Here is a 26,964-nt window from a genome sequence, read left to right on the forward strand (position 1 = left end):
TCTTTACACCAATAAAACCTTCACTAAGACAATGCAGTATCTCCCTAATGGGGAGAATGGATGTTCTTAGTTTGGGGGTAACCATGAGCTCAATTTCTGCTTGAGATTACATGAAGAAAAAGTGATTCTTTGACACATAGGAACCTGTACTGGGGGCGTGGGGATGGGTGTGGAGTGTTGGCATTTGCTCTCCTAGACTGACAGTCCTGGCAAATCCCAAGTAGGAGGAGAAGTTTGTTCCATGGATCTCCACTCACTCCTGACAGAGTGCTCTGGTCACCTGGAGGGTCTTTCATCCTGAGGTAATTATTCTCACCTCAGAACTCCAGTAAGCAAGATGAGCTTGGAAGGTAGAGCCTGAAGGATACATGAGAGAGAAATTCCAGTGTCCAAGAGACTCTGTTTAGAAGAGTTGGAAGAAAAGGGAATGTGTCACCTTTCTGAGTAATTCTCATCAAAGGAATAATTATCCCTCCCATCTATTTATCATGCCTTAAGGTGACTCCATCTTCCTGCCTGGTGGTCACTTAGCCAGGTTACTGACCAGTCCAGCTGGAATCCCAGGTCTCCATCCAGGTCAGGAGTAGATCCCATTCTCTTGACCAGAAGGCAATGACTTTCCCTTAATGGGTCTGTAACACAATGAAGAAAGTAAGGTTCAGGTGGGTCCCAAGCTAGTCAGGTAGATACTCAGATGCCCAAATGCTAACCCAGCACAGTGATGTAAGAGTCTATGTTCAGAAACATCGTATTAACCTATCAAGCTGGGACAGTCCTGGGTCCGAGAGGCTGACAGGGAGGGAGCTCTTTCTTAGGACTGCAATAGCAGCACTCAGCCTCCTCCTGGCCCCTCTGCCTGGCCTTGTTGTCTTAGATCTCCTCTTCTTGCTCTCCGGTACCTGGTGTTCTTACTGATACAGTAGCTTGTAGGCACATTAGACAGAGTTCACTCACTTACCTGTAAGATTGGCTTCCTGAGGTTGTGTGATCCATTTCTTATCAGAATGGAGCAGCCAAAACCTCTCATTGTCTTATTTACTGTTTGATTTTCAATTTGGACTTAAAAACTAGAGTCTTCCGTCCTTAATATTTCTGAAGGATGAGTGCACATGTGCGCCTAATAAACGAGACCACAATGGTCAGTGAGAGGAGAAACACCTTTAAAGGAGCATATTACATACATGCCTGCCTCTGACATTCTCTCCAGAGTCCTTAAGACCAAGCATGCTCTTCCTGTGCTCAACTGTCTTCACATTCTCACCCACAGTGACTCCCTGTAGTACGCTGAGGTACCTGAAAGCCTCTTCCATGGCCAGCATGGGATCCCACAGCAGGGATCCCACCAACAGGAGAAGAACATAATCACACAACAAACTGGACTTTTTTTTACTAATGTATTTATTTTTCACTCATAAAAAAGAACATAAGCTTGGCTTTGAAATCATGACATAAAATAAAAAGGCAAAATAAGAGAAAAGTCTCAGCTGGAGGTTGGTAGAGGCGTCTCATGCTTGCCCATCAGCACGCACTGTGCCTGGGACGGGGGCAGGCACACCAGTCAGAGCAGGAGCTGAAGAAGCATTTCTGACCCAGCAGCCAGGCCTTCTCCAGTTGCTGCTCGGGTCCCCAAGGTTGTGTGGTCAGCATGCGTGGGAAAGAGTCCCCCTCTCTCCTGCCTCCCTCCTCCTCAACAGTGCAGGGGGCGAGGCTTTGATGCCGCTCTTTCTAGTATGTGCGGAAGTGGTGATGTCTCATCATGTCTAACCTGCATCTTGCCCAACTTTAAAACAGCTCCAATTGCCCATGTCTGAAGCATGAGCCATCCCTATTTCTGGTCAGTGATCTGCTGCAGGCAGAGCTTCATGTAGGAGTCCTTGCTGCGGATCTCTATGACGGCATCCCTGACAAGCTCGATGAACATCTGTGGCCACAGCTTCTGCAGAGCCTCATTTTTCATGTTGATGGCTGTGGCTTCCTTCACCAGGTCTTCTACATACAACCTGCAGAACTTCTTCTTGTCCTTTATTTCCTGTGAAGTAATATTTACATTAAATTATAACCACTCCAACAGCCAAAACAACAATTAACAGAACCAGAGAACCTTGAAATATCTATTCTGCATCCCCCTTGCTCCTGAGAAAGGACTCTGCCTCAGTTGAGCATGGGGCTTGGCAGAGGTGAAAGCATGGGGTGGGTGGGGTGCTGATGCTGAGCACTCCAATCAGTCTGGAGTTGGTTAGCTCCTAGCCACATAATCCTTAGACTCACACTTTGGGTCTGAGTTTACTCTCTGTGGAGAGAAACAGAACATCACACTGTAGTGTAGACTACTCGGGCAAAGTTTGAGAAAAGTGCCAAAGAGGAAGAAGAAATATCACAAGCCTTGGACCCACACAAGGCTGTCACCATAGAAAGAACAGCACTCTTACTTAGCTTCTGGGTCTGGCAGTCTGAAGGTGAGAAAGCTGCTTCCAAACACAGCATGGTGAGTTCAGAGCCAGGGGACATTTGGGTATTCAGCTCCAATTTCATCAGTGGTTCTAATAAAGCTGTTCTTTTGGACTTGAATGTATAGCTCCATGGTAGAGGTTTATATTCTAGTATGCTTGAAGACTCTGGGTTGGTTGGGGTCTCTCTCTTTCTCTCTCTCTCTCTCTCTCTCTCTCTCTCTCTCTCTCTCTCTCTCTCTCTCTGTTTACTCATGTTATTAGAGAGAAAAGTTGGTGCAATACATGTGAGGATGAGAACTTCATCCTAGGTAAGTTGCATTGATCAAGGTAGGAAGGCTAAGTGCTGACAAGAAACCTAAGAAAAAGATCTATTCAAACTTCAAACTCAAAACACATTTCTAAGATGAATCAAATTAATTAATTAATGAAAGTGAAAACCATTGTTGAATGAAATGGTTAGTCAGCAATCAACCAATGTCTAGAGAGGACAGTCCCTGTAGTAGGCCCCATTCCATCATCAGGAAGCATGGAAAACAGCAGGAGAGCCTGGGCAAGGCACCCAGGAGGTCGCAGTTCTCCGGGTGGCTGTCAGAAACTCACTATATGGCCCTGGCTAATTCCTGAGCTTCCAGTTTTCCTCCTTGTCTAAGAGAAGACCTAGATTCTTTAAAGTCCCTTAAATCTCTTTTAGATGAGGCAGGAGGATGGATGGATGGGAGAGCCTCAAGCAACAAGACGTGTAATGAAAGGGACTGTTTAGCCTGATTTGTGAGCGGCTCACCTCCATTCATTTCCCCAGCCCCTAGTGCACAGGCTGAGCCCTCTGGCTGCACTGCTCTAAGTGATTTTCAAGATGTGTGCGCTGGGTGGAGGAGAAGGAATGCTGGGCTGTGAGTCAGCAGACAGTGATTAAGGGACTTGGGCAAGGTCTCCCAGGTACTAAGTGGTGATCAGGGCTCAAGGCCAAGCCTCCTGACAGCTAGCTTGGTGCTTGTCCCAGAGTCATGTGGCTTCAGATTTCTTCCTTTACTTTGAGAATAGGAGCCCACATCTCCTCATGTTACTTCCTCATTGTGTTTTTATCGATCAAGCCACTTTAATCCAGACTTTGTTTGATTTTGCTGAAGCATTTTTTATTAAAAATGACCTTGACTGTCAAATTTATAAAAGATTCTTCCTGTACAGTTGGTCACGTGGAGTGTTCGAAAGTCACATCTACCTAACCAAGGCCATAAGTGCTCCTTTAAAAAAACCAAGGACTTCAAAGCTTTAAATTTTATGCTTGGGTTTTTATTTGATCTGGAGTTAATTTTGTTGTGCAGAATGGATGGGGTCAGTAATTTCCCACAGCATTATTTATGAAGTAGATTGCCCCAACCGGTTTGTAATGGCTGCTGTCTGCCTACGTCTCCCAGTATGTGCAGTGTCTCTCTGGTTTTGTTGTCCATGGTCTGTCTTTTCCTGTCTTGCCTTAACTGCAACATTATTCTGGTTGGTTCTTGACAGCCTGATATAACAGAGATATCTGGGAACAAGAAACTCAACTGAGAAGACAAGTCCATTAAACTGGTCTGTAGGTCATTTTCTTGACTAATAACTGCTGTGGGAGGCCCAGCTCATTCTGAGATGTGTCATCCCTGGGCTGGTGGTCCTGAGTGGCATAACAAAGTAGGTTGAGCAAGCCATTGGGAGCAAGGCAATAAAGAGCACTCCTCCATGGTCTCTGTGCAGTTCCTGCCTCCAGTTCCCTGCTTTGAGTTCCTGCCCTGCCGTCCTTGGCTAAAGAGCTACATCTGAGATGAAATAAGGCCTTTCCTCCCAGGTTACTTTTGGCCCAGTGTTTAGCACAGCAACAGATGCCTAACACATACCCTTAACATAGTTAATTACTTGGTATCTGGCAAAACTCTTGTATATTTAAGGTTCTAGTTCTATCCAATAACACTTAGGATTAAATAACTTGAACTACAACTGCCTTATGAAGATTTAATATTTAATAGCCTGAAATGGGGAATGCTTTTTCTGTGAACTTTTTCCAGTTCTTCTTCAGTGACCTGCAACAAACATTTGATTTTCCCAATTAAGGGCATACACATGTGTGTTTATATGCACGTTGAATAGAAAGGTCAGTGCCATGTGTTTTCTTCGGTTGCATTCTACCTTATTGTGTGAGGCAAGGTCTCTTATCGAATTTGGAGCTCACTGACTCAGTAAGACTAGCTGGCCAATACGCTCCAGGAAGGTCCCTGCACTTCTGTCTCCTCAGTGCTGGGATTATAGGCACACGCCACCACAGCAGGCTTTTTACACTGGACTGAGAAGCCGAGCTCACACCTTCCTGCTTGTGAGGTAAGCACTTTGCCGACTGAGGTGTCTCCTGGTTCAAGCTTGGAAATACTTTCTTATCCATTCCACAGTCTCAGTCTACTGTTTATCATTACAGTAAATGGTATCCTACTCTAAGTTTATTTTTACACTGGCTGTAAGGAATGTAATTCATTTAATATTCTTCGGTGTTCTGCCTGATATTTTATTTCACTTTTATTTTTAATTCTGTGTGGGGGTAGGGTGGGGGTGGGAGGTGGGGGGTGGGGGGGTTGTACATGTGAATGCAAAGCCCACAGACACCAGAGGAGGGCACCAGACCCCCTGAAGCTGGACCTGAAAGTGTTGTTTAGCTATGAATGGAACTCAGGTCCTCTGCAGGGGCTGCACATGCTCCTCACAACTAAGTGGCTGCTCCAGCTCTAACTTGGTGTTTTAAAGGATTTCGGTATCAATATGTCTAAGTGTCTGGTCTGGCTCTTAGTTTTCTAGCAATTGGTAGATTTCAGAGTCAATGCTGTGTTGTCTACCTTAAACAAGAGTTTACTTTTTAAACATTCAGTACAAAATAAGTTACAACTCGGAAGGACCTAGTTTTCCAGGTTGACTTGGTAGCTTCCCCATGAAATTGTCCTTATTGTTTGCATGCAGCAGTTATATATTTTTTAAAATTCTCTTATGAGAATTTGTATATTAGATCACACACATATGTGTATATGTGTGTGTGTGTGTGTGTGTGTGTGTGTGTGTGTGTGTGTGTTTTATTTGACTTACAGGACCAATTGCCCTGTAAGTCAAATAATATAGACAACCCATAATCCTGCCACCTTGGCTTTCACTGTCCACTTCTGGCACAACCAGGAAGCCTTTATTAGTGTCACTGTGCTCTTGGCCTCTTCCAGCATCTCGTCTGACAGCTTCCTCTAAGCTCTGAATGTTTTTACATTTGATTCTGTTCAACCATAGGAACCCTGACTGTGTATGTGCCTGTGTGGCGCCTGGAATGAACCTTAGCCCTGTGCACTCAGCACTCCACTGAGCACCCCAGACCTCCCGCACTAACTTGAGGCAGAAGCTAAGCATCCTTCAGGATGCTGCAGAAACATCGTGAAATGAGCTGTCGAACAATTTCAACCTGTAGCACACAGGCTGCTGTAGATTCCAAAGATGCTTCAGATTGAGAGCAGGGTGAAGGGAAAGGGGAAAAACCAGAAACTCCAATTACGTTCCAATTAAAGGAAATGCTGTCCCCATGTCACGATACAAGCAATGGCTTTATAGCCATTACCTAAGACAGAGTCTGGAGCTGCCAGCTAAACACATGAAGGCCACCTGCCTGTGGCTTACTTCTAATTTATATATACATCTGAGACTCTCCCTCTCCTTCCTCCTCCTCCCTCCCTCCCTCCCTCCCTCCCTCCCTCCCTCCCTCCCTCCCTCTCTTCTTCACTCTCTCCCTCCCTCCCTCTGTTTACAACTCTAACTTGTCTGAAGAGCTACAGTGATTTACACGCTCTATACACAGGCACCAGATATGTCATTAGATGCAACAATATGTGTGTCTGCGTTCTTGCCCTTCTGTCTGTCCCTGCATGAATCTGCTGCAGCAGGGCACTCTCGCTGTTCAGGTGCACTGCACTTCTTCAGCTATCCGGTGAGTGCCGGGGGGGGGGGGTGGGCAGGCACTGCACACTTTCTGTGCTGTGGCTCTGGGCACAGCAATGCTGTATCCCCTCAGTGAACCTCACAGAAGAAGTGCATGCTTGCTCCCCTGCCTCAGAAGCTCTGCTGGGAAGGAAGCAGCCATACAGTGACATTAGGAAGGTCATGGTAAAGAATGAAATGCACAGACTGAAACACCACAGGCCAAGCCAAGAGCAGAGATTCTGCTGAGTCCTTTGTTGCCTGGGTACCAGCTGAACACCCAGGGAAGCATCTCTCTCTTTTTCTTAATTTAGACAGATCAGGCCTGTGTGTCCTATTTTGGTGCATTTTTTGGCACATCTTTCTTTCCAAGATGCTTTTGTGCTGAGATGGAAACACTGGAGCCAGAGTCTTCCTCTTAAGCTTGATGGCCTCCTGTTCCCTGCTGGTGTTCTTGGGGTTGTATGTAAGGAGGACAAAGTTCATGACCTCCAGCCCCGAGTGTATAGACTACAGGACACATCAGACCCACAGATGCATGTACCTCCAGCTTCTCGTGGTAGAATTCTCGGGTGGTGTAATTCAGGGTAGCTCGGTTTGTGTTTTCCCCCATTAATCTCTTGCTGTCACTCGTCTCCTCACAGAGGATGCCAGGCTTTTTACATTTGTTCTCCAGCAGATACCGGAACTGCTTTTTCCTGCAGAACACGGTAAAGGGTCTCAGAGTTACTGATCAGAATACAAAGGTCATGATCAACCTTGGCTGACTCCAGAGGTAGCGAAGCCTTTGTTGAACACCAGATTTCTGAGTTTGAATAGTTGCTGTTTGAGCTCAGCTTAGTACCCCAGTGTTTCCACTAATTATGGGATCCGATGCACAGTTTCTGTTTTGAGACAGTCTCAGTCTTGTAGCCCAGGCTGGCCTCAAACTCCTAATCCTCTTGTCCCCGCCTCCTGAGAACTAGGACTATAGGCCTGTGACATTGTTAGCCCTGCCTTCATTCTCTTGATCTGTGACTGCCAATCATCAACACTAATGCATCTCAAACATTTCTACAAAGATAAATGAACTGAACCTTTAGGTGAAATAATTCAAAAACTGAATCAAAGCAAAAGCAATCGAAGAAGTGTTGAACACCTCTACCCAGTCTGTAGCTGTGAAACACGTTAGTTTGCGTGTGTAACCACACGCACAACTTAGTCCTTTCCTCACCTTCATTATGCTGAGAGCTAGAACATCAAACTGAGGGTGGGACTAATGTTAGCAAACGTGAACTGAGAGCAGTAAGAATCCCCACCACTGCTGGCGAGGCTACGAGGAGGCTTCAGGCAATCACAAAGGGCAACACAGTGGGTCCTAGAGCAACACAGAGCTGTCTACCCAGAATCCCATGCACTGCACCTCATCTAACATGAGGCCCTTTTCCAGTTCCAGCTTCAGAGTGTCTCTGAAAAATCACAATAGGACTTTAACTGGACACTAAAGACTGGGAGGGAGCAGAAATTTTTGAAAATTTTTTTAATTTTTCTAACTTAAAAATATAGTGGGATTTTTAGAAATTTGGAGAAGTATAAATTTTGAAAAGTGTAATGAGATAGTCTACAGCTCATAATTCTATTAAATATCTAGTGTTTGCATTCAACATATTTCAAGATAATTATGCTTCCAACAATGGAACGAAAGTCAACTGTGATGCAGATCACAATTTTCCTTGCCAGTCCCTTTCCCAGTTTCATAAAGAAAACAGTGACGCGCTGTAGACCTGTATTTGTTCTTATGGCTGGCCCTCTTTTTACTGAGTTTTTAAAAATTAAAAAAGCAATGTTGACATACATTTAATATCACATTTTAAACTTTTAAATGTGCAGGTGTCAGAGGAGGCCAACAGGGAGCATTGGTTCCCTGGAAGCAGAACCATGTAAGTTGTGGCCTGCCCCACGCAGTGCCGGGAACTGACCTCCAGTCCTTAGCAACACCATACATACTCTTAGCCACTGTTTCTCTGCTCCTTCTCTAAGTTTTATTAGACTTTAAAATAGAAAGCTCCATTTTACATTAGACAATTTTTTCATTTAATTTTCTTCTGTATTATTTTACTATTCTTTTTCTACTTTTCTGAAATAAATATTTAAATAATTAATCATCAGCCCTACCCTTTCTGGTCTATGCAGCTCAGAGCTGACGTGCTTCTACTTAGCGCTGATTACTGACCCAGTAAGTCTGTTCACGTAATGTTTTCACTCTGTTTCAGCACAAGGCACGTGCATAATTTCACTAGGAGATTCCTTTGACTTCACAGGTTATCTAGAGGTCTGTCTCTTCTCTTCCAAATACATAGGCATCTTCTAGTTACCCTTTTGTAACTGGGCTAAAGCCTCATTACATTCTGAACAGAAAACATGGGCCATGTGGTTTTGGTTCTTTGCCTTGTAGATAGCATTTGGTCAACTTTAATAACTCTTCCACCTCCTCCCCTCTTCCTCCTCTTCTATCTTCTCTTCCCTTCAGCTCTTTTTCTTTCTCTTTAGTTTTCATGTCTCCGTTCCTTCTCCAATTAAAGCATAATGCTGCTAAAGCTCTGGAATGAGATGCCTCAGGGGGGAGGCTCAGTGGATAAGAACACTGGCTGCTTTTGCAGAGGACTCAGGTTAGAAGCACAGCACCTACTGGCTGGTAACAGTTACCTGGAACTGTAGTTCCAGTGGCTCCAAACCCTCTCCTGTCCTCTGAGGGCACTGCATATGTGTGGTGCACAGACATACATGCAGGCAGAACAATCATACACATACAATAAAAGCATGTATTTTAAAAACAGCAATAATATTGAAGAAAACACATATACACAGATACACACAGACACACACAGACACACAGACACACACACAGACACAGAGACACACACACAGACACACAGACACACACAGACACAGACACAGACACACACACACACACACACACACATACACACACACATACACACGCCCCTTTGGAATTCTGGGTATGAAGAGTCTTCTTATACTAATGAGGCTAGAGACAATAATAGGATTTTTAGGAGGAGCTACACTCCGGTCTGTCCTCTAATACTGACCTAGCTGGCCTGATACAGTCAGTACCTCAGGTCATTATGGTAGGCTCTGATTACTTCCAACATGTTGAAGTTGAGCAGGCCTACACTGGAGAGTCAGTTGTGGCTTTACTCATGAACCTCTTTTTCCCGCTTTTTAAATTTTTATTTTAAATGATCAGCTGCCTTTCTGAGTCCCTCTGCTTGCCTTAGCTTTAACTCGAGGGTTTTCTCAGTTCTCAGGGAGGACGCCCCTTTCATTACTTTCCTTCCCATCTTTTAGTAAATATACTAAAGACACACACACCATTTCCACTTGGTGCTTTTCACTAACCTGAACATGGTGCCACTTTGAGTGGGCGGGGCCCTCCCACATCAATCATCAATCAAGATAATCTCTTGCAGACATGGCCACGGGCTAATCTGATCTAGGCCACACTTCAGTTGAGGGTTGATCTGCCCCGGGGTGACTATGTTGTATCAAATCAGCAATAACAGAAGGACATACCCGCTGTTTCACACAGGAACACTATTCATTTTTACAACTACAAGCTGTTGGTCTTATTCCACTAGTGGACATTTACTATTCTGTTATAAACAAGGGCCATGATAGAAACCCTTGGACATATATTATGTTCATATGAAATCATTTCTAGAAAGAAATTCTGCTCAGTGAAATGGCTAAGTCAAAGGCATGGCTATAGCACATGTGTTAGGCACTGCCAAGCTGCTATGAAAAAACCCAGAGCATCAGCCATCGTGGATAACAGCATGTAGGACCCACCCTGCTATATGGCTTGTCACAGTTGTGGCTCTCCCCACAACATTAGGTCACTATTTTAAAATCTGTATGGCTATAGCTTTGAGTGGAGACAGATGGGCTCTTCTTACTTTTTATTTATTATTATTATTATTATTATTATTATTATTATTATTGGTTCTTTTTTTCGGAGCTGGGGACCGAACCCAGGGCCTTGCGCTTCCTAGGCAAGCGTTCTACCACTGAGCTAAATCCCCAAACCCAACCCCTTCTTACTTTTTAAAGGTTAAAGTTTCCTGTATTTTATGGTTTTGGCAATTTCATTATCTGAGTTTCTGTTATTTTTCCAGCTGCATCAAGATAAGTTTTTGGCTATCTCAGCTCCTTAGTGACAACGCCTTGTCCTCACTCTGTGACTCCCTGGCCAGCCCTGCCATGTTAACTACATGCTCCCATTGTTACTGCGGAGCCACATGCCCAGGTTCCTGACACTGCAACGTGCTATCTTCTGCCTATAGAATGTTGATTGGAGACAGCAATCAGAATGACCATGGTCTTTAAATACAGAGATTTCCTTTGACTTTAAGGTGTGTTCACCTCTACAAACATCCCTGACATGCTTGGATATATTTTCCCTATCTGCCTTTGGGCATCACATTCTGGGAATATAGTTTGAAATATATCTATTTGATAAATTATTAAAAATCCTTCATATTCTTTATTTTAATTTATTTGATCTAATTTATGAGGGCCTTTTATTTTCAAGTTATTAAATCTTCTAAATATTATACAGCAATTCAGAACAGCATAATTTTCACTAATTTGTCTAAGGTATCACTTCTTAATTTGATACCTTTTGTGTTCCACCAAGTATTTTTTTGTGTATGTGTATTATGTGCTAGGGGTCTTGACTGTGTGTGTGTGTGTGTGTGTATGTCTGTATATGTGTGGTATATATGTGTATGGTGTATATATGTGTGGTATGTATGTGGTATATGTGTGCATGATTATGTGTGTTGTATATGTGTGATGTGTGTGTGTGTGAGGCTGTGTGTATGTGAGTGTGTATGTGTGTGTATGGTGTAAGTGTGTGTGATGTATATGTGTATATGTGTGTATGTGAATGTGTATGTGGTGTGTGTGTGTGGTGTATATGTGTGTATATGTGTGTGTGTGAGGGTGTGTGTATGTGAGTGTGTATGTGTGTGTGTGGTCTAAGTATGTGTGATGTATATGTGTATATGTGTATATGTGAATGTGTATGTGTGGTGTGTGTGTGTGTGTGTGTGTGTGGTGTATATGTGTATATGTGTGAGGGTGAGTGTATGTGAGTGTGTATGTGTGAGTATGTGTGGTGTAAGTGTGTGTGTGTGTGTGTGTGTGTGTGTGTGTGAGAGAGAGAGAGAGAGAGGGTGTGTGTGTGTGTATGGCGCATCTGTGTATGTAGGCCAGAGGCTGACATCTGGATGTCTTCCTCAGTTGCTTCTTCACCTTGTTTTATTGAGAAAGGCTCTCATCCAATTTTAAGGTTGTCATTTAGATGGACTGGTTGGCCAGTGAGTTCCTGGGATTTGCCCATTTCTGTCCTTCTAAACCTAAAAGCACCCTACTCATTCCCAAATAAGTAGATTAAAGAGAAAGCCTTTTTCCAGTGTTCTCAAATGCAACAAGTCTCTACTCCCACTGCTCTTGCTGCAACCGACAGACTGGATTTTAGTGGCTTGTGTGCATCTTTAGCTGTTAGATATAACCGTAGGAGAACACTGACTTTGTCTTAGTCACATTTATTCCTTCTAAGTTTGAACAAGGCCAGTCACAAGATAGGCCAGGGGTACGGTATCTGCAGGTTACAGAAGTGGCACAGATAAGAGCTATTTCTAGTGCAACGATAATCTATAAAAAATTCAGAGTTACCTGGCATCACCCAGAATTGAAATCATGCGGTACTGGGGCAGCTCAGAGGATGCCACATGTGCTAAGATTCCAAAGAGCCTTTCAGCCATTATCATGTCATTTTGTGTCACCTGAGAAGAAACAGCAGAGAAGAGTCTGGATACAGCAAATACAATTTAAAAGAAATGTCTAGATTAGGCATTTTCCTTTAGCACAAGAAAGTACACTTCCCTGGGCTGTGAAAGTCTTCACAATGACTTCGTTTTCCTTAGAATCTAATTATAGAGGAGAAGCTCAAAAGTGACTTCTGGAAGCTGACTAGGGCCAATGAGATGACTCTGATTTAGAATTCATGTTTCCTGAGAACTGTGCTTGAGACACCTTAAATTCTTAAAGAATGCTTTTTCTTTTGTGTGTGTGTGTGTGTGTGTTATACATGTATATGTGTATATGTGTGTGGTATGCATGTATGTACATATGTGTGTTTGCAGTATGTATACATGGTTTCATGTGTGTGGTATGCATGCATGTGTACTTGAAGGTAGGTGTGTATGTGGTTATGTGTGTATGTATGTGGTATATATGCATGCATGTATGTATGTTTGCAAGTGTGTTTGTATGTGTACGGTATGTATACATGTGTGTAAGTGTATGTATGTGTGCATGCGTGTGTGTGTGTGTGTGCCTGTGTGCATGTGTATACACATCTATAAAGGCCCGAGGCTGATCTCAGTACTCTTCCTCAATTGTCCTTCCATGTTACATTCTGAGGTAGAGTCTGGGTCTAACCCAGAGCTCCCTGGTACATACAGTCTCACTGGCCATCTTACTCCAGGGATCCCACCTCTTTTTTCTAAGACTGGAATTACAGGTGGGTATTTATATGGATTCTGGGGATCCAAAATCCAATCTTCTTGCTTGCTTAGCCAGCATTTAAACAGCTGAGCCATCTCCCAAACCCTTAAAGGTTATTTTAAAAAGGAATATTAGATCTTCTTAAATTAGGATGGCTTAGAGGGAAATGCCAATGGGGTAGATTTCATCTTAATAAGGTGCTGTACATGGCTTGCTCCTGGAAGGATGGTTTTGACCCTTCCTTGATGGAATGCTCAGCAGACTAGCAAAGATATCCCTGTGCTTTCTAAATCCATGGCAACCTTTTCCCTATAAGGAATAATAGGTCCCAAGTATATATTCTGAAGGCTTACCCTGTGTTAATCAGGAAACGAGTCAGGCGTGGTGACATACGTCTGTCATCCGAGCACCAAAGAGGCTGACAGGAGAGTGGGTTAGCTCAAGGTCAGCCTTGTGCTACAGTGTGTTCCTGTCCCAACCAACCAACCAAACAAACAAATAGCTAAAGGTAGGACTTGGATTCATACCTGGGTATATTTAATATAAGACGGGGACAAAATAATGTTAGAATTTGATAATGTATCACTTCTAGAACTTTTTCTGTTTGTTCCTTTGAGACAGGGTCTCACTTTGTAGCCTAGCAGGACTGGACTCACCATGTAAACCAGACTGACCTGGAACTCACAAAGATCCACCTACGTCTACCGCTCGAGTGCTGGTATTAAAGGTGTGCACCACTATTTCAGCCTCTTCTAGCACTTTTAAAGTTATAAATGCTCAATAAGCTTTAGAAAAAAAGTGAAGCTTTATTTTCAATTCTATTATCACGACATTAAAGAGACTGGTTTGTTAAAGTATAAAAATAAGGTGACTTGCATTTTCAATACAGTTGGTTTATCTGCCCAGTAAAATTCAATTTACCAACCGGGATCCATGCTGTCCACTCAGGAATATTTGACAACACCGGACTGGTTAAGGATGCTACTGACATCTAGTGCACGGGACCAGGATGGTGCTAACTGTTTTATATGCACAAGGGAACTGCTGCGATGTTTATCTGCTACTGTCAGCAGAGGAGAAGCTGAGACAGACCTTATCTATGTGTAAGTAGGTTTAGGGTTTTAAAAAAAGGGAGCCTTCACCGTTGTCTATCTATTTGGAGAGAGTGTATGTGTGTGATGTAGGTGTACACATATGTATGTGTGTGAATATGTAGACATAATCAATAATGCATATACCCACAGAGGTCAGAGGTTGATGTCATGTCTCCAGAGCCACTCCCATTCTGCTGGCTATGAGGCAGGTTCTCATTCAGCCTGGATCTTATGGGTGTAGTAGACAGGCTGGCCCGTGAGACCCTGGGACCTACCTTTTTTTGACCCACCCAGCTGTAGGGGTTCAGATATGTGCTGCAGGCCTAGCTTTTACCTGACTTTGGGGGAATCTACCTAGGTTCTCATACTTGCACAATAGACACTTTTCAGACTGAACCCTCTCTGCACTGCCCCATGGCTCTTGTCACCAAGAGACAGGGTCTCACAGCCAACCTCCTGTCTCAGCCTCTCCAGTATTGGAAGAACAGGTATGTGTATTTGTGATAACACATTGCAGAAGAGGCTTCTGAGAAAACAACCTATAGTTCACATATAATTCAGCACAACATACACAGGCCAATCAGTGTAGATCAGTTCTTCTCCACCCTGGGCCTTCATGGTGAGGGCTGCTGCTCCTCAAAGCCTTCCTTTAGATGGCAACTAAGTTGTCTGGTCCAACACAGTCACCTAGTGGCCAGTGCAGGCCACTGCTCCATCTTCTTGATGTTCATTCAATTCTACTTCTAGCTACACTGCTCTGTTACAAAAAGGGAACTGTAACTTAGCATATATAGTAGAAAAGGGTAAGACTATGTGAGAAGGCATATCTTTCAGATATTTTAATAAAATGTCAAATATCCCTGGTGCTGGCATTTTCTGAAGTTAATCTAGAATGCTGCATTGCTTCTGTTTACTCCCTATACAATTGCAATACTCTCTCTTCTTTCAGCAGCTCTGCAGTAATGCAATCCCACATCTGGGCAATCCTCTATTTACAGCCAAGCAGCACACCCAGTTAGACCATTAATGAGGACAAATCCTTCACTTGCAGCTCCCAAAACCTTTGTGTTTCTAGTCCAAATTAACTGAAAATCCTCCTGCTAATTACCAGGCCAAACCAGAGTTACAAGCTGTCTGATGTAAAACTGAGGGGCACTCAGACTGAATGCAGACTCTTGAGAACTCTCTGGGGAATTGTAGGGGTGACTTTCAGTCATCCCAAGGTTCCAGACCTTCCTGGCACTCTAATAGAAGGCTGACACTATGGTTCTGGGCCTACTTTGGTTGAGGCGTAGTATGATTGCTTTTGACACTGACCCACAGATCTCCCTGCTTCCAAGAACATGTTGGATTTTTGTTAGTTGAGGCTGGAGGTGGCTGTGGTGTCCTAGTTGTAAAACAATGCTACACCAGCAGAGTTGGCTGCCAGTAATCCTGTAACAGGGAGGTCTTCTGAACCTCGAGAGGCACCTCAGTGAGCCTAACAACAGTTTAGAGATTATTTAGCTTCCGCGGCGATAGAAGCATCGTCCTGTCCCAACCCCACAACCCCCGACCAAGTCATTATTTAAAGAGGACACAGTCTTTGAGTAGCTGGAGGATTAGACTTGTGACAAACTCAGAAAAAAAATCCAACTAAAACTAGCTTTCCATTAATAATTTTCCAGTTATTCAGCTGGGACCGAGTTATTCCACAGCATGCCACAGGAGCCGTGATCAACTGTTAATGGAGTAGTCCAGACGCGTGCTCAGGTTTTCTCTCCCCACTGTATTTGGTCCCATCTTTATGAGTGAACTTAGTTTGGCTTCCCCATTCTCTCTTGTATGCCACAGTCTGAAGAGCACTTTGAAACATGAAAAGGGTGCCCAACTGCAGAAGTCAGGGTTTTTTTTCTTTTTTCTTTTTAAAGTGTCATTTACTTTCAAAGTTTCTCTTCTCTGAATGCTTACAAATAACAGGAAAAGTAGCTATGATTAACCAGGAAAAAAGCTGTTTACTGCTTCATATACTGTGTATGGGAACATGTGTGTGCATGTGTATATGTGTTTGGCAGGATGGGTGTGTGTGCATGTGCATTTGAATGGGTGTGGGTGTGTGTTGCCCATGTATGTTTTTTTTTCCTTTTTAATATTGTGAATGCCGAGGTTTTATTTTTAAGAAATAGTGTTTCTGAACACTTGTAGCATAGCTATATTTCCACCATGTGTGCTGTCAGGCGGGAGTTCACTCTGCAGTTTGCTTTGCTTTTTCTTACCTCTGTTCCATTTATTTTCTGCATGCTGAAGTGGCTGAGCCTAAACAGCACGTAGTACTTCCAGAGTGTGAAGTTCACCACTGGGTTTCCCTGAGGATCGATTGTCAACTGGTCAACCCGACGAAGTTGCGCGAGGGCGTTGAACTGCTGCAGCATCACAAGGTTGGTCTCCCTGAACTTAAGGTGCTGCGATAATAAGCCACATATAAGGTCTCCACTGTGAGTATAACCACCTCAAATACTAACATTAACACTTCACAGGTCATTTCCTGTGGAACCCTGTACGCTTTAGGCTTAGGAAATATGTGTTCAGTCACATTAAATCAACGGAATGCTCTCAGCTCATTTAACTTCAATGTACCCGATCCATCAGTCATTGATGGCGTCTACCCAAAACTTAAGCTTTAGGTGATTCCTTCTAAGGACATCCTCTTCTATCATCAAGCAGGATTCCTTAATGTTATCTAATTACTCAGACTCTTTCAAGTTTTGCAGACTCTACACATTTTACATTAACACTAATGTATAAAGGAACATTCCAGAAACCTCTAAGTACAGGACTCACCCTGATGCTGAGAAATAGCATTGTCAACATTGCATCCTTCCAAAAACCATGCTGGTTGCTTAAATTGGCCAAGGAGAGTCAAAAAACTAAAACAAAAACCCTAAAGCAAATGGTCTATTTGCAAATTTGAATATTCTTTCTAAATACCTGCTTCTGCTACAGCTTACCTTCTTTTGGGAAGACAAAGGAAAACCATCTACTCTAAAAGGATAAATAGAGAAACGTGCTGTAGGAAAAGCTCAGGAGGAAACTCACTGTGAAAGCTCTGTTTCCTGATGCCTGTTGGGAACTAGTGCGATACCCACAGTCGGGGAGGCTGCCTTCGAGTCAGCAGACTGAAGTAAACAGTCAGTGCTGTTGGAGGACTGCTGTCAGGTCACGCAATGGATACACATGCCATCCACACCAGTTTTAATGCCCAAATACATGCTATCGGGCTGTGTGGCTTCTTTGTAAAACAGATAGATAATGTGCATAAAATTCCATTGGTCTTTTCTACTGCAAAAAGGACCGTCTTTAGAGATTTAATTTCTAATATTAATACAAACCCACAAGGCCATTTATGGAACTAATTTAAATTCCAGTGCCAGAAAATCAACACAAAAGAAACTACAGAAAATGAAGCTGAGGCAGGCTTTGGCCTGAACACACAGTTGCAATGAAGAACAATTCAAATATACTTCCAAAGGAAAGTGTTTACCAGAGAATTTGGAAACTTCATCTTCAGTTTGGGAAGTACTTGGACAATTTCATCAAACTCGATGAATGTGAACGAGACGGTGGTGACCATGCCAGCTGTTTGAACACTCCAGTTACGATCTAGGCATTCCAGCGCCCCTGAGCCATACAGTGACAGGGTTTCTCCATCTAGCTCCACCAAGTGTGTTTCTGTGACAGACAAGCCTTGTAACGCACTGCTGAGTCCCGCATCTAGAGACCTGCAAAAGTCGTTTTTTAAGTAATGTCTCAAGCACACAAAGAACCAGGCTAGAACGTCATGTTGGAAAGTGCTGTACAGTTTATACTCATTACTCTGTTTCCAGTTAAACCCAGAGCATCCCACATTAATTAGATTTTTAAAAAATCAGATAGCAAAGTAACAGGCTTGTTGTGGAGTTTTCCTACTCCCTGCTGTTGAACCTCTTCCTGCTCTCCTCCCCTCACCCCTCCCTGCTGCTTGCTGCTCCCCATCCTCCCCTCACCCCTCCCTGCTGCTTGCTGCTCCCCATCCTCCCCTCACCCCTCCCTGCTGCTTGCTGCTCCCCATCCTCCCCCTCACCCCTCCCTGCTGCTTGCTGCTCCCCATCCTCCTCTCACCCCTCCCTGCTGCTTGCTGCTCCCCATCCTCCCCTCACAGACTCCCTGCTGCTTGCTGCTCCCCATCCTCCCCTCACCCCTCCCTGCTGCTTGCTGCTCCCCATCCTCCCCTCACCCCTCCCTGCTGCTTGCTGCTCCCCATCCTCCCCTCACCCCTCCCTGCTGCTTGCTGCTCCCCATCCTCCCCCCACCCCTCCCTGCTGCTTGCTGTTCCCCATCCTCCCCCTCACCCCTCCCTGCTGCTTGCTGCTCCTCATCCTCCCCTCACCCCTCCCTGCTGCTTGCTGCTCCCCATCCTCCCCACACAGACTCCCTTCACGTCACATGTATCCTTAGACTAATTCACTGGATTATCCGAAAGATTAACATTAATATCCAGTCATGTATTTTAGCTGAAAATAGGAAAACTATTCATAGAAACCCATCTCCAAGTCCAAATTACTCATCATATTAATGCAAGATAATAATTTCATATACCTTAAATATGTTATTGAGATATTTTATAACAATATAAATACAGTTTACAAATTAATAAAGCTATCTGGTGGGGGTGGGTGGAGAGGGGATCATGATCTGGTATTGGGTAGGGAAAAGGACTGAAGTCCTGAGGGCCAACAGAAAGAATGGAAACAGGTGACCTTGGGAGGAAGGAGATTGGGACGACCCTCCAGAATGTACCAGAAACCTGAGAGGTGAGAGAATCTCAGGACTCAAGGGGGTGGGTGGCTAGATGATATGCCCTACAGTGGGGAAAGGGAACTTGTTGATTCCACCTCCAGCAGAAAGACAGGGCATCAAGTGGGGGTTGGGTTTGCTATCCCACAGTCAAAACTCTGACTCATAATTCTTCCTGTCTAAAAGAACGACAGGGTTGGAAATGGAGAAGAACCCGAGGAAAAGAAGGTCCAGGGACAGGTCCAAAGTGGGATCCAGCTCAACAGGAGGCCCCAAGACCTGACACCATTACTGAGAATATGGGGTGCTCACTAAAAAGGACCTACCATGACTGCCCCTCAAAAGACCCAACAAGCAGCTGAAAGAGTCAGATCCAGATATGTGTACTCAACCAATGAACAGAAGCTGCTGACCCCTCTGTTGAATTAGGGAAATTCTGGAGGAAGCTGAGGAGGAGGGCAACCCTGTAGGAGGACCAGCAGTCTCAATTAACCTGGACCCCCAATATCTCTCAGACACTGGACCACCAGCCAGGCAGCATACACCAGCTGAGGTGAGGCCCCCAACACATATACAGCAGAGGACTCCTGGGTCTGGGTTCAGACAGAGAAGATGTACCTAACCCTCAAGAAACTGGAGGCCCCAGGAAATTTAAAGGTCTGGTGGAGTGGCTGGGGTGGGGACATCCTTGTGGAGATGGGGGTGGGAAGGTATGGGAAGTGGAACAGTCAGAGGGTGGACTGGGAGGGGAATAAAATCTGGAGTGTAAAAATAAATAAAAAATTTAAAATAGTAAAAATAAAACAAAAGGCAAGTTAACCAAAAAAGCTATCTGGTTAGAAAAATACATTTTGTAATATATTCCCATAAGAGTTATAAAATATTATTTATAAAATGCAATATAAAATGTTTGCAAAAATATGTTAAACTAGCTTCTATCTTAGTTACCAAGTGAGAAATGCTATTTTTGAATAGCCTGATGCCTTAAAAACTTTAAGTGTATTGTTTAGTTGTAATCAATAAAAACAACCATGTCTTCCCCCTAAATTAAAACGAGAGTGATAAAAGCCAATTATGCTCCACACAGCACCATACTAGATGCTCTACTGAGAGGCCATTTCTGTTATTTCCAAAGCTGGAGCCATGCCGCCCATAAGAGCCAACTTGAATGGCAGATAATCAGGAAAGCTCCTTGATCCAGCTCAAAATCTTTACTCTCTATATAGAGGTATAACACTGCTGCTCCAGCTCAAAACCTGGACAATACTTGGCTTTGCCTGTGTTTCCACTGGGGGTTTCTTCTCTGCCCTCAAATGCTCTGAGTACAGCTACTGGGACTTATGTACTTGTCCAGTATTTCACATCTCAGACTAATTACAATTATATGTTGGCAACTTTGTTTCCTCTTCTACATGGTGAGTTTATGAAGCAAAGGCCATGTCTTTACATCTGGAGAATCTTGGGTTCACTAAGGGGCTTTACACAACATATTAATTGATTAAGGATCCTCAACAGTCTTAAATGCTGATGTTGGACAGTAAGTCTGACAAACTATCATTCCGCTGGTTCATTAGATTTATTTTAAAGGTATCGGTGAACTGTTACACATCTCTATTAATTAACAAGTTAGCTTATGACCTTTGTGTACTCAAACTGAATATGAAAGAAAAAAAACACACAGTTTATCTGTCATCCTTAAATTCAGTATCAAAAGATTGAGATGGACAATAAACAAACACCCCTGAGTGCAGAGCAGCCCTAGGTCTAAAAGGTAAAAGCTGATAACAGCATAGACTAAGAAAAGAACTGTCTCCATCGTGTGCTTTAGACAACATAGTGAGATGGGGAGGGAGCATCACAATTCCTGCTGTGGTAGACAGAAGACAGCCGGAGTCAGCGCTTGCTGCCCTGAAAGAGGGAAACGCGTTGGTACACACTCACAGTAACAGCAACGATAGTGGCACACCACAGTACTGCTCACTGAACACGGTTCCTTGCGAGTGTCAATCCTGCTGCCTGTACCACAGCACATGTTTCTAGCAATGCACAACTCAATGAATATTTCTTGAATTAATAAACTGAGAAGACTCTCAAGGGTATCTATTAAGTCTTTAAAGGATGCTTCAACCATAGGTATATGACAGGCAAACAGGTCACAGGACAAGCAGAGTGATGTGGACACACATAAGAGCTAACAAGGCTGGCCGGGTGACAGGAGCAGGCAGTGAAGGAAGGTGAAGGGAAAAGTGGCCACAGCAGCTGATAAAGGTTACTTTAATGTTGATATAGTGGAGAATTAGCTAGACCCTCTGGGAAAGAATCTTGTCCCATATCAGATATTTAAGAGAGGCTTATTTTAAATTGGCTATGTGATTAAAAGATTAGAAACATAAACTCAAAATTAAAAAGTCTAGTATCGTAAGGTGATTATTTTGTGCACACTTTTGGAAAGCACACAATTGGGAAAAGAGTGAATAAGTAAGTAAGCCTACAGGCCGGATGCTGTGACACCATTGGAAGCAGAGCCAAAGGGAGCCCCTACTGTTCTAGACCTCACAGAAATTAGACACGTGGGTGCTGCGCTGTAGACAGCCTTGCTCTTGCCAAGAAGAAACAGAACAGCTGTTACCCAGGTCACAGAAGGCCAAGCCAGCTCAGGATGAGGCTGCTGGGGCTAGCTAGCTTCAAATTTAGGCCATGGCTTACCAATTTGCTTCTCTAACAAAGCATGCTTGCTATCCATAAAAATGATGTAGAAAACTTGTCAAGTAATGTTTAGATGTTGAGCATATCCTTCCAGTTTAGTCAGAGATATGCACACATGAATTCACGCATTCACAGTTCAAAGGCTGCTGTTTTTTACATTGGATATTATTTTATTTATTTACATTTCAAATGTTATCCCCTTTCCTGGTTTCCCATCCATAAATCCCCTATTGCATTCGTCCACCCCCTCCTTCTATGAGGGTGTTCCCCAACCCATCCACCCATCCTTTCCTGCCTCCCCACCCTGACATTCCCCTACACTGGGGAATCGAGCGGTGGCAGGACCAAGGACTTCTCTTCCCTTTGGTGCCAAACAAAGCCATTCTCTGCTACATAAGCAGCTGGAGCCATCAGTTTGTCCATGTGTTCTCTTTGGGTTAATCCTTGGGAGCTCTGGTTGGTTGGTACTGTTGGTCATATGGGGTTGCAAGCCCCTTCAGCTCCTCCAATCCTTCCTCTAATTCCTCCAGCAGGGACCCCGTTCTCAGTTCAATAGTAGGCTGTCAGTGTTCGCCTCTGTATTTCTCATGCTCTGACAGCCTCTCAGGAGACAGCTATACCAGGCTCCTGTCAGCATGCACTTCTTGGCTTCAGCAATATTGTCTGGGTTTGGTGGCTGTATGTGTATGGGCTGGATCCCTAGGTGGGGCAGCCTCTGGATGGCCTTTCCTTCAGTCTCTGCTCCAAACTTTGTCTCCATATCTCCTCCTATGAATATTTTTGTTCCCCCTTCTAAGAAGGACTGAAGCATCCGCACTTCGGTCATCCTTCTTCTAGAGTTTCATGTGGTCTATGGATTGTATCTTGGGAAATCCAAGCTTTTGAGCTAATATCCATTTGTCAGTGAGTGTGTACAATGTATGTATGTGGTTTTTTTTGTGATTGGGTTACCTCACTCAGGATGATACTTTCTAGTTCCATCCATTTGCCTATGAATTTCATGAAGTCATTGTTTTTAATAGCTGAGTAGTACTCCATTGTGTAAATGTACTACATTTTCTGTATCCATTCCTTGAAGGGCATCTGGGTTCTTTCCAGCTTCTGGCTATTATAAATAAGGATCCTATGAACATAGTGGAGCATGTCCTTGTTATATGTTGGAGCATCTTTTGGGTGTATGCACAGGAGTGGTATAGCTGGGTCCTCAGCTAGTACTATGTCCAATTTTCTAAGGAACCTCCAGACTGATTTCCAGAGTGGTTGCATCACCTTGCAATCCCACCAACAATGGAGGAGTGTTCCTCTTTCTCCACATCCTTCCCAGCATCTATTGTCACCTGAGTTTTTGATCTTAGCCATTCTGACTGGTGTGAGGTGGAATCTCAGGGTGTTTTGATTTGCATTTCCCTTATGACTAAAGATGTTGAACATTTCTTTAGGTGCTTCTCAGCCATTCGACATTCCTCAGTTGAGAATTCTATGTTTAGCTCTGTATCCTATTTTTTAATAGGATTATTTGGTTCTCTAGAGTCTAACTTCTTGAATTCTTTGTATATATTGGATATTAGCCCTCTATCAGATGTAGGATTGGTACTGATCTTTTCCCAATTTGTTGGTTGCCACTTTGTTCTCATGACAGTGTCATTTGCCTTACAGAAGCTTTGCAGTTTTATGAGATCCCATTTGTCAATTCTTGATCTTAGAGCATAAGCCATTGGTGTTCTGTTCAGGAAGTTTTCCCCAGTGTCCATGCACCCCAGGCTCTTCCCCACTTTTTCTTCTATTGGTTTGAGTGTATTTGGTTCGATGTGGAGGTCCTTGATCCACTTGGCCTTAAGCTTTGTACAGGGTGATGAGTGGATTTGCATTCTTCCACATGCTGACTGCCAGTTGAACTAGCACCATTTGTTGAAAAATGCTTTTTTCCACTGGATGGTTTTAGCCCCTTTATCAAAGATCAAGTGATCATAGGTGCATGGGTTCATTTCTGGTTCTACAATTCTATTCCAATGATCTACCTGCCTGTCTCTGTACCAATACCATACCGTTTTTTTTTTTGTTTTTTGTTTTTTTTTTTTTTATCACTATTGCTCTGTAATACAGCTTGAGGTCAGGGACAGTGACTCCCCCAGAAGTTCTTTTATTGTTGACAATAGTTTTTGCTATCCTTGTTTTTTTGTTATTCCAAATGAATTTGTGAATTTCTCTTTTCTAACTCTATGAAGAATTGAGTTGCAATTGTGATGGGGATTGCATTGAATCTGTAGATTGCTTTCGGCAAGATGGCCATTTTTATTTTTATTTATTTTTTATTAACTTGAGTATTTCTTATATACATTTCGAGTGTTATTCCCTTTCCCGGTTTCCAGGCAAACATCCCCCTCCCCCCTCCCCTTCTTTATGGGCGTTCCCCTCCCCACCCTCCCCCCCTTGCCGCCCTCCCCCCAACAATCTAGTTCACTGGGGGTTCAGTCTTAGCAGGACCTAGGGCTTCCCCTTCCACTGGTGCTCTTACTAGGATATTTATTGCTACCTATGAGGTCAGAGTCCAGGGTCAGTCCATGTTTAGTCTTTAGGTAGTGGCTTAGTCCCTGGAAGCTCTGGTTGCTTGGCATTGTTGTACCTACGGGGTCTCGAGCCCCTTCAAGCTCTTCCAGTTCTTTCTCTGATTCCTTCAACGGGGGTCCTATTCTCAATTCAGTGGTTTGCTGCTGGCATACGCCTCTGTGTTTGATGGCCATTTTTATAATATTAATCCTGCCAATCCATGAGCATGTGAAATCTTTCCATCTTCTGAGATCTTCAATTTCTTTCTTCAGAGACTTGAAGTTCTTGTCATACAGATTTTTCACTTGCTTGGAGTCACATCGAGGTATTTTATGTTACTCGTGACTATTGTGAAGGGTGTTGTTTCCCTAATTTCTTTCTCAGCTTGTTTAACCTTTGAGTAGAGGAAGGATTTGTTTGAGTTAATTTTATATCCAGACACTTTGCTGAAGTTATTTTTTAGGTTATAAGTTCTCTAGTGGAATTTTTGGGGTCACTTGAGTATACTATCATATCATCTGCAAATAGTAATATTTTGACTTCTTTCTTTTCAATTTGTATCCCTATGACCTCCTTTTGTTGTCTGATTGTTCTGGCTAGGATTTGGAGTACTACATTTCCTAGGTAGTGAGAGAGTGGGCAGCACTGTCTAGTCTCTGATTTTAGTAGGATTGCTTCAAGTTTCTCTCCCTTTAGTTTGATGTTGGCTACTGGTTTGCTGTATGTTGTTTTTACTATGTTTAGGTATGGCCTTGAATTCCTGATCTTTCCAAGACTTTTAACATGAAGGAGTGTTGAATTTTGTCAAATGCTTTCTCAGCATCTAATGAGATGATTATGTGTTTTTTTCCTTTGAGTTTGTTTATATAGTGGGTTACATTGATGGGTTTCCATATATTGAACCATCCCTGCATCCCTGGGATGAAGTCTACTTGATCATGATGGATGATCATTTTGATGTGTTCTTGGATTCAGTTTGCGAGAATTTTATTGAGTATTTTGTGTTGATATTCATAAGGGAAATTGGTCTGAAGTTCTCTTTCTTTGTTGGGTCTTTGTGTGGTTTAGGTATAAGCGTAATTGTAGCTTCATAGAAGGAAGGAATTGAGTAGTGTTCCTTTTGTTTTTATTTTGTGAAATAGTTTGGACAGTATTGGTATTAGGGCTTCTATGAAGGTCTGATAGAATTCTGTACTAAACCTATCTGGTCCTGATCCTTTTTTGGTTGGGAGACTTTTAATGACTGCTTCTATTTCTTTAGGAGTTATGGGACTTTAGATGGTTTATTTGATCCTGATTTAACTTTGGTACCTGTTACCTGTCTAGAAAATTGTCCATTTCATCCAGATTTTCCAGTTTTGTTGAATTTAGGCTTTTGTAGTAGGATCTGATGTTTTTTTTTATTTCTTCAGATTCTGTTGTTATGTCTCCCTTTTCATTTCTGGTTTTGTTAATTTGGATACTCTCTCTGTGCCCTCTGGTTAGTCTGGCTAAGGTTTTATCTATCTTGTTGATTTTCTCAAAGAACCAGCTCCTGGTTTTGTTGATTCTTTGTGTAATTCTTTTTGTTTCTACTTGTATGATTTCAGCCCTGAGTTTGAATTTTCCTGCCTTCTACTCCTCTTAGGTATATTTGCTTCTTTTTGTTCTAGAGCTTTTAGGTGTGCTATCAAGCTGCTCTCTCCAGTTTCTTTTTGAAGGCACTCAGAGCTATGAGTTTTCCTCTTACCACTGCTTTCATTGTGTCCCATAAATTTGTGTATGTTGTATATTCATTTTCATTAAATTCTAAAAAGTCTTTTATTCCTTTCTTTATTTCTTCCTTGACCAAGTTATCACTGAATAGAGCATTCTTCAGCTTCCATTTGTATGTGGTCTTTCTGTCATTTTTGTTGTTATTGAAGACCACCCTTAGTCCGTGGTGATCTGATAGGATACACGGGATTATTTCAATCTTCTTGTATCTGTTGAGGCCTGTTTTGTGACCGATTATATGGTCAGTTTTGGAGAAAGTACCATAAGGTACTGAGAAGAAGGTGCATTATTTTGTTTTAGGATGAAATGGTCTATAGATAACTGTTAAATCCATTAGGCTCAAAATTTCTGTTAGTTTCTCTGTGTGTCTATTTAGTTTCTGTTTCCATGATCTGTCCATTAATGAGAGTGAGGTGTTGAAGTCTCCTACTAGTATTGTATGAGGTGCAATGTATGCTTTGAGCTTTAGTAAGGTTTCTTTTATGAATGTAGGTGCCCTTGCATTTGGAACATAGATATTCAGGATTGAGAGTTCATCTTGGTGAATTTTCCCTTTGATAAATATGAAGTGTCCTTCCTTATCTTTTTGATAACTTTTGGTTGAAAGTCGAATTTATTAGATATTAGAGTGGCTACTCCAGCTTGTTTCTTGGGACCATTTGCTTGGAAAATTCTTTTCCAGCCTTTTACTCTGAGGCAGTGTCTGTCTTTGTCTCTGAGGTCTGTTTTCTGTATGCAGCAAAATGCTGGGTCCTCTTTCCATATCCAGTTTGTTAGTCTATGTCTTTTTATTGGGGACTTGAGTCCACTGATATTGAGAGATATTAGGGACCAGTGATTGTTGTTTCCTGTTACTTTTGTTGTTAGAGGTAGAATTATGTTTGTGTGGCTCTCTTCTTTTGGGTTTGTTGCAAGAAGATTACTTTCTTGATTTTTTTAGGGTGTAGTTTTCCTCCTTGTACTGGAGTTTTCCATTTATTATCCTTTGTAGGACTGGATTTGTGGAAAGATATTGTGTAAATTGGGTTTTGTCATGGAATATTTTGATTTCTCCATCT

At 42.9% G+C, this 26,964-nt stretch overlaps 1 protein-coding gene across 11 annotated transcripts in view; it reads right to left on the reverse strand.

The window, feature by feature from the left end:
* Positions 1–1,378: 1,378 nt before the first annotated feature.
* The window catches only part of Lrrc49 (leucine rich repeat containing 49), a 107,618-nt gene continuing 82,032 nt past the window's right edge, over positions 1,379–26,964 (reverse strand). For 9 of the 11 annotated variants that reach the window (XM_063265149.1, XM_063265147.1, XM_063265145.1 and 6 more), the window contains 5 exons: positions 17,607–17,844; positions 16,342–16,527; positions 12,159–12,268; positions 6,964–7,117; positions 1,379–2,029 (listed from right to left, as the gene is read on the reverse strand). In XM_063265149.1, the coding sequence (XP_063121219.1) occupies positions 1,826–2,029; positions 6,964–7,117; positions 12,159–12,268; positions 16,342–16,527; positions 17,607–17,844 (892 nt within the window). In that variant the 3' untranslated portion in view covers positions 1,379–1,825. The remainder of the gene's footprint in view (positions 2,030–6,963; positions 7,118–12,158; positions 12,269–16,341; positions 16,528–17,606; positions 17,845–26,964) is intronic. The other 2 variants (XM_063265152.1, NM_001134469.1) reach the window with 2 other exon arrangements.

Source organism: Rattus norvegicus, chromosome 8 (assembly GCF_036323735.1).
Source record: "Rattus norvegicus strain BN/NHsdMcwi chromosome 8, GRCr8, whole genome shotgun sequence".
NCBI classification, from domain to species: domain Eukaryota; kingdom Metazoa; phylum Chordata; class Mammalia; order Rodentia; family Muridae; genus Rattus; species Rattus norvegicus.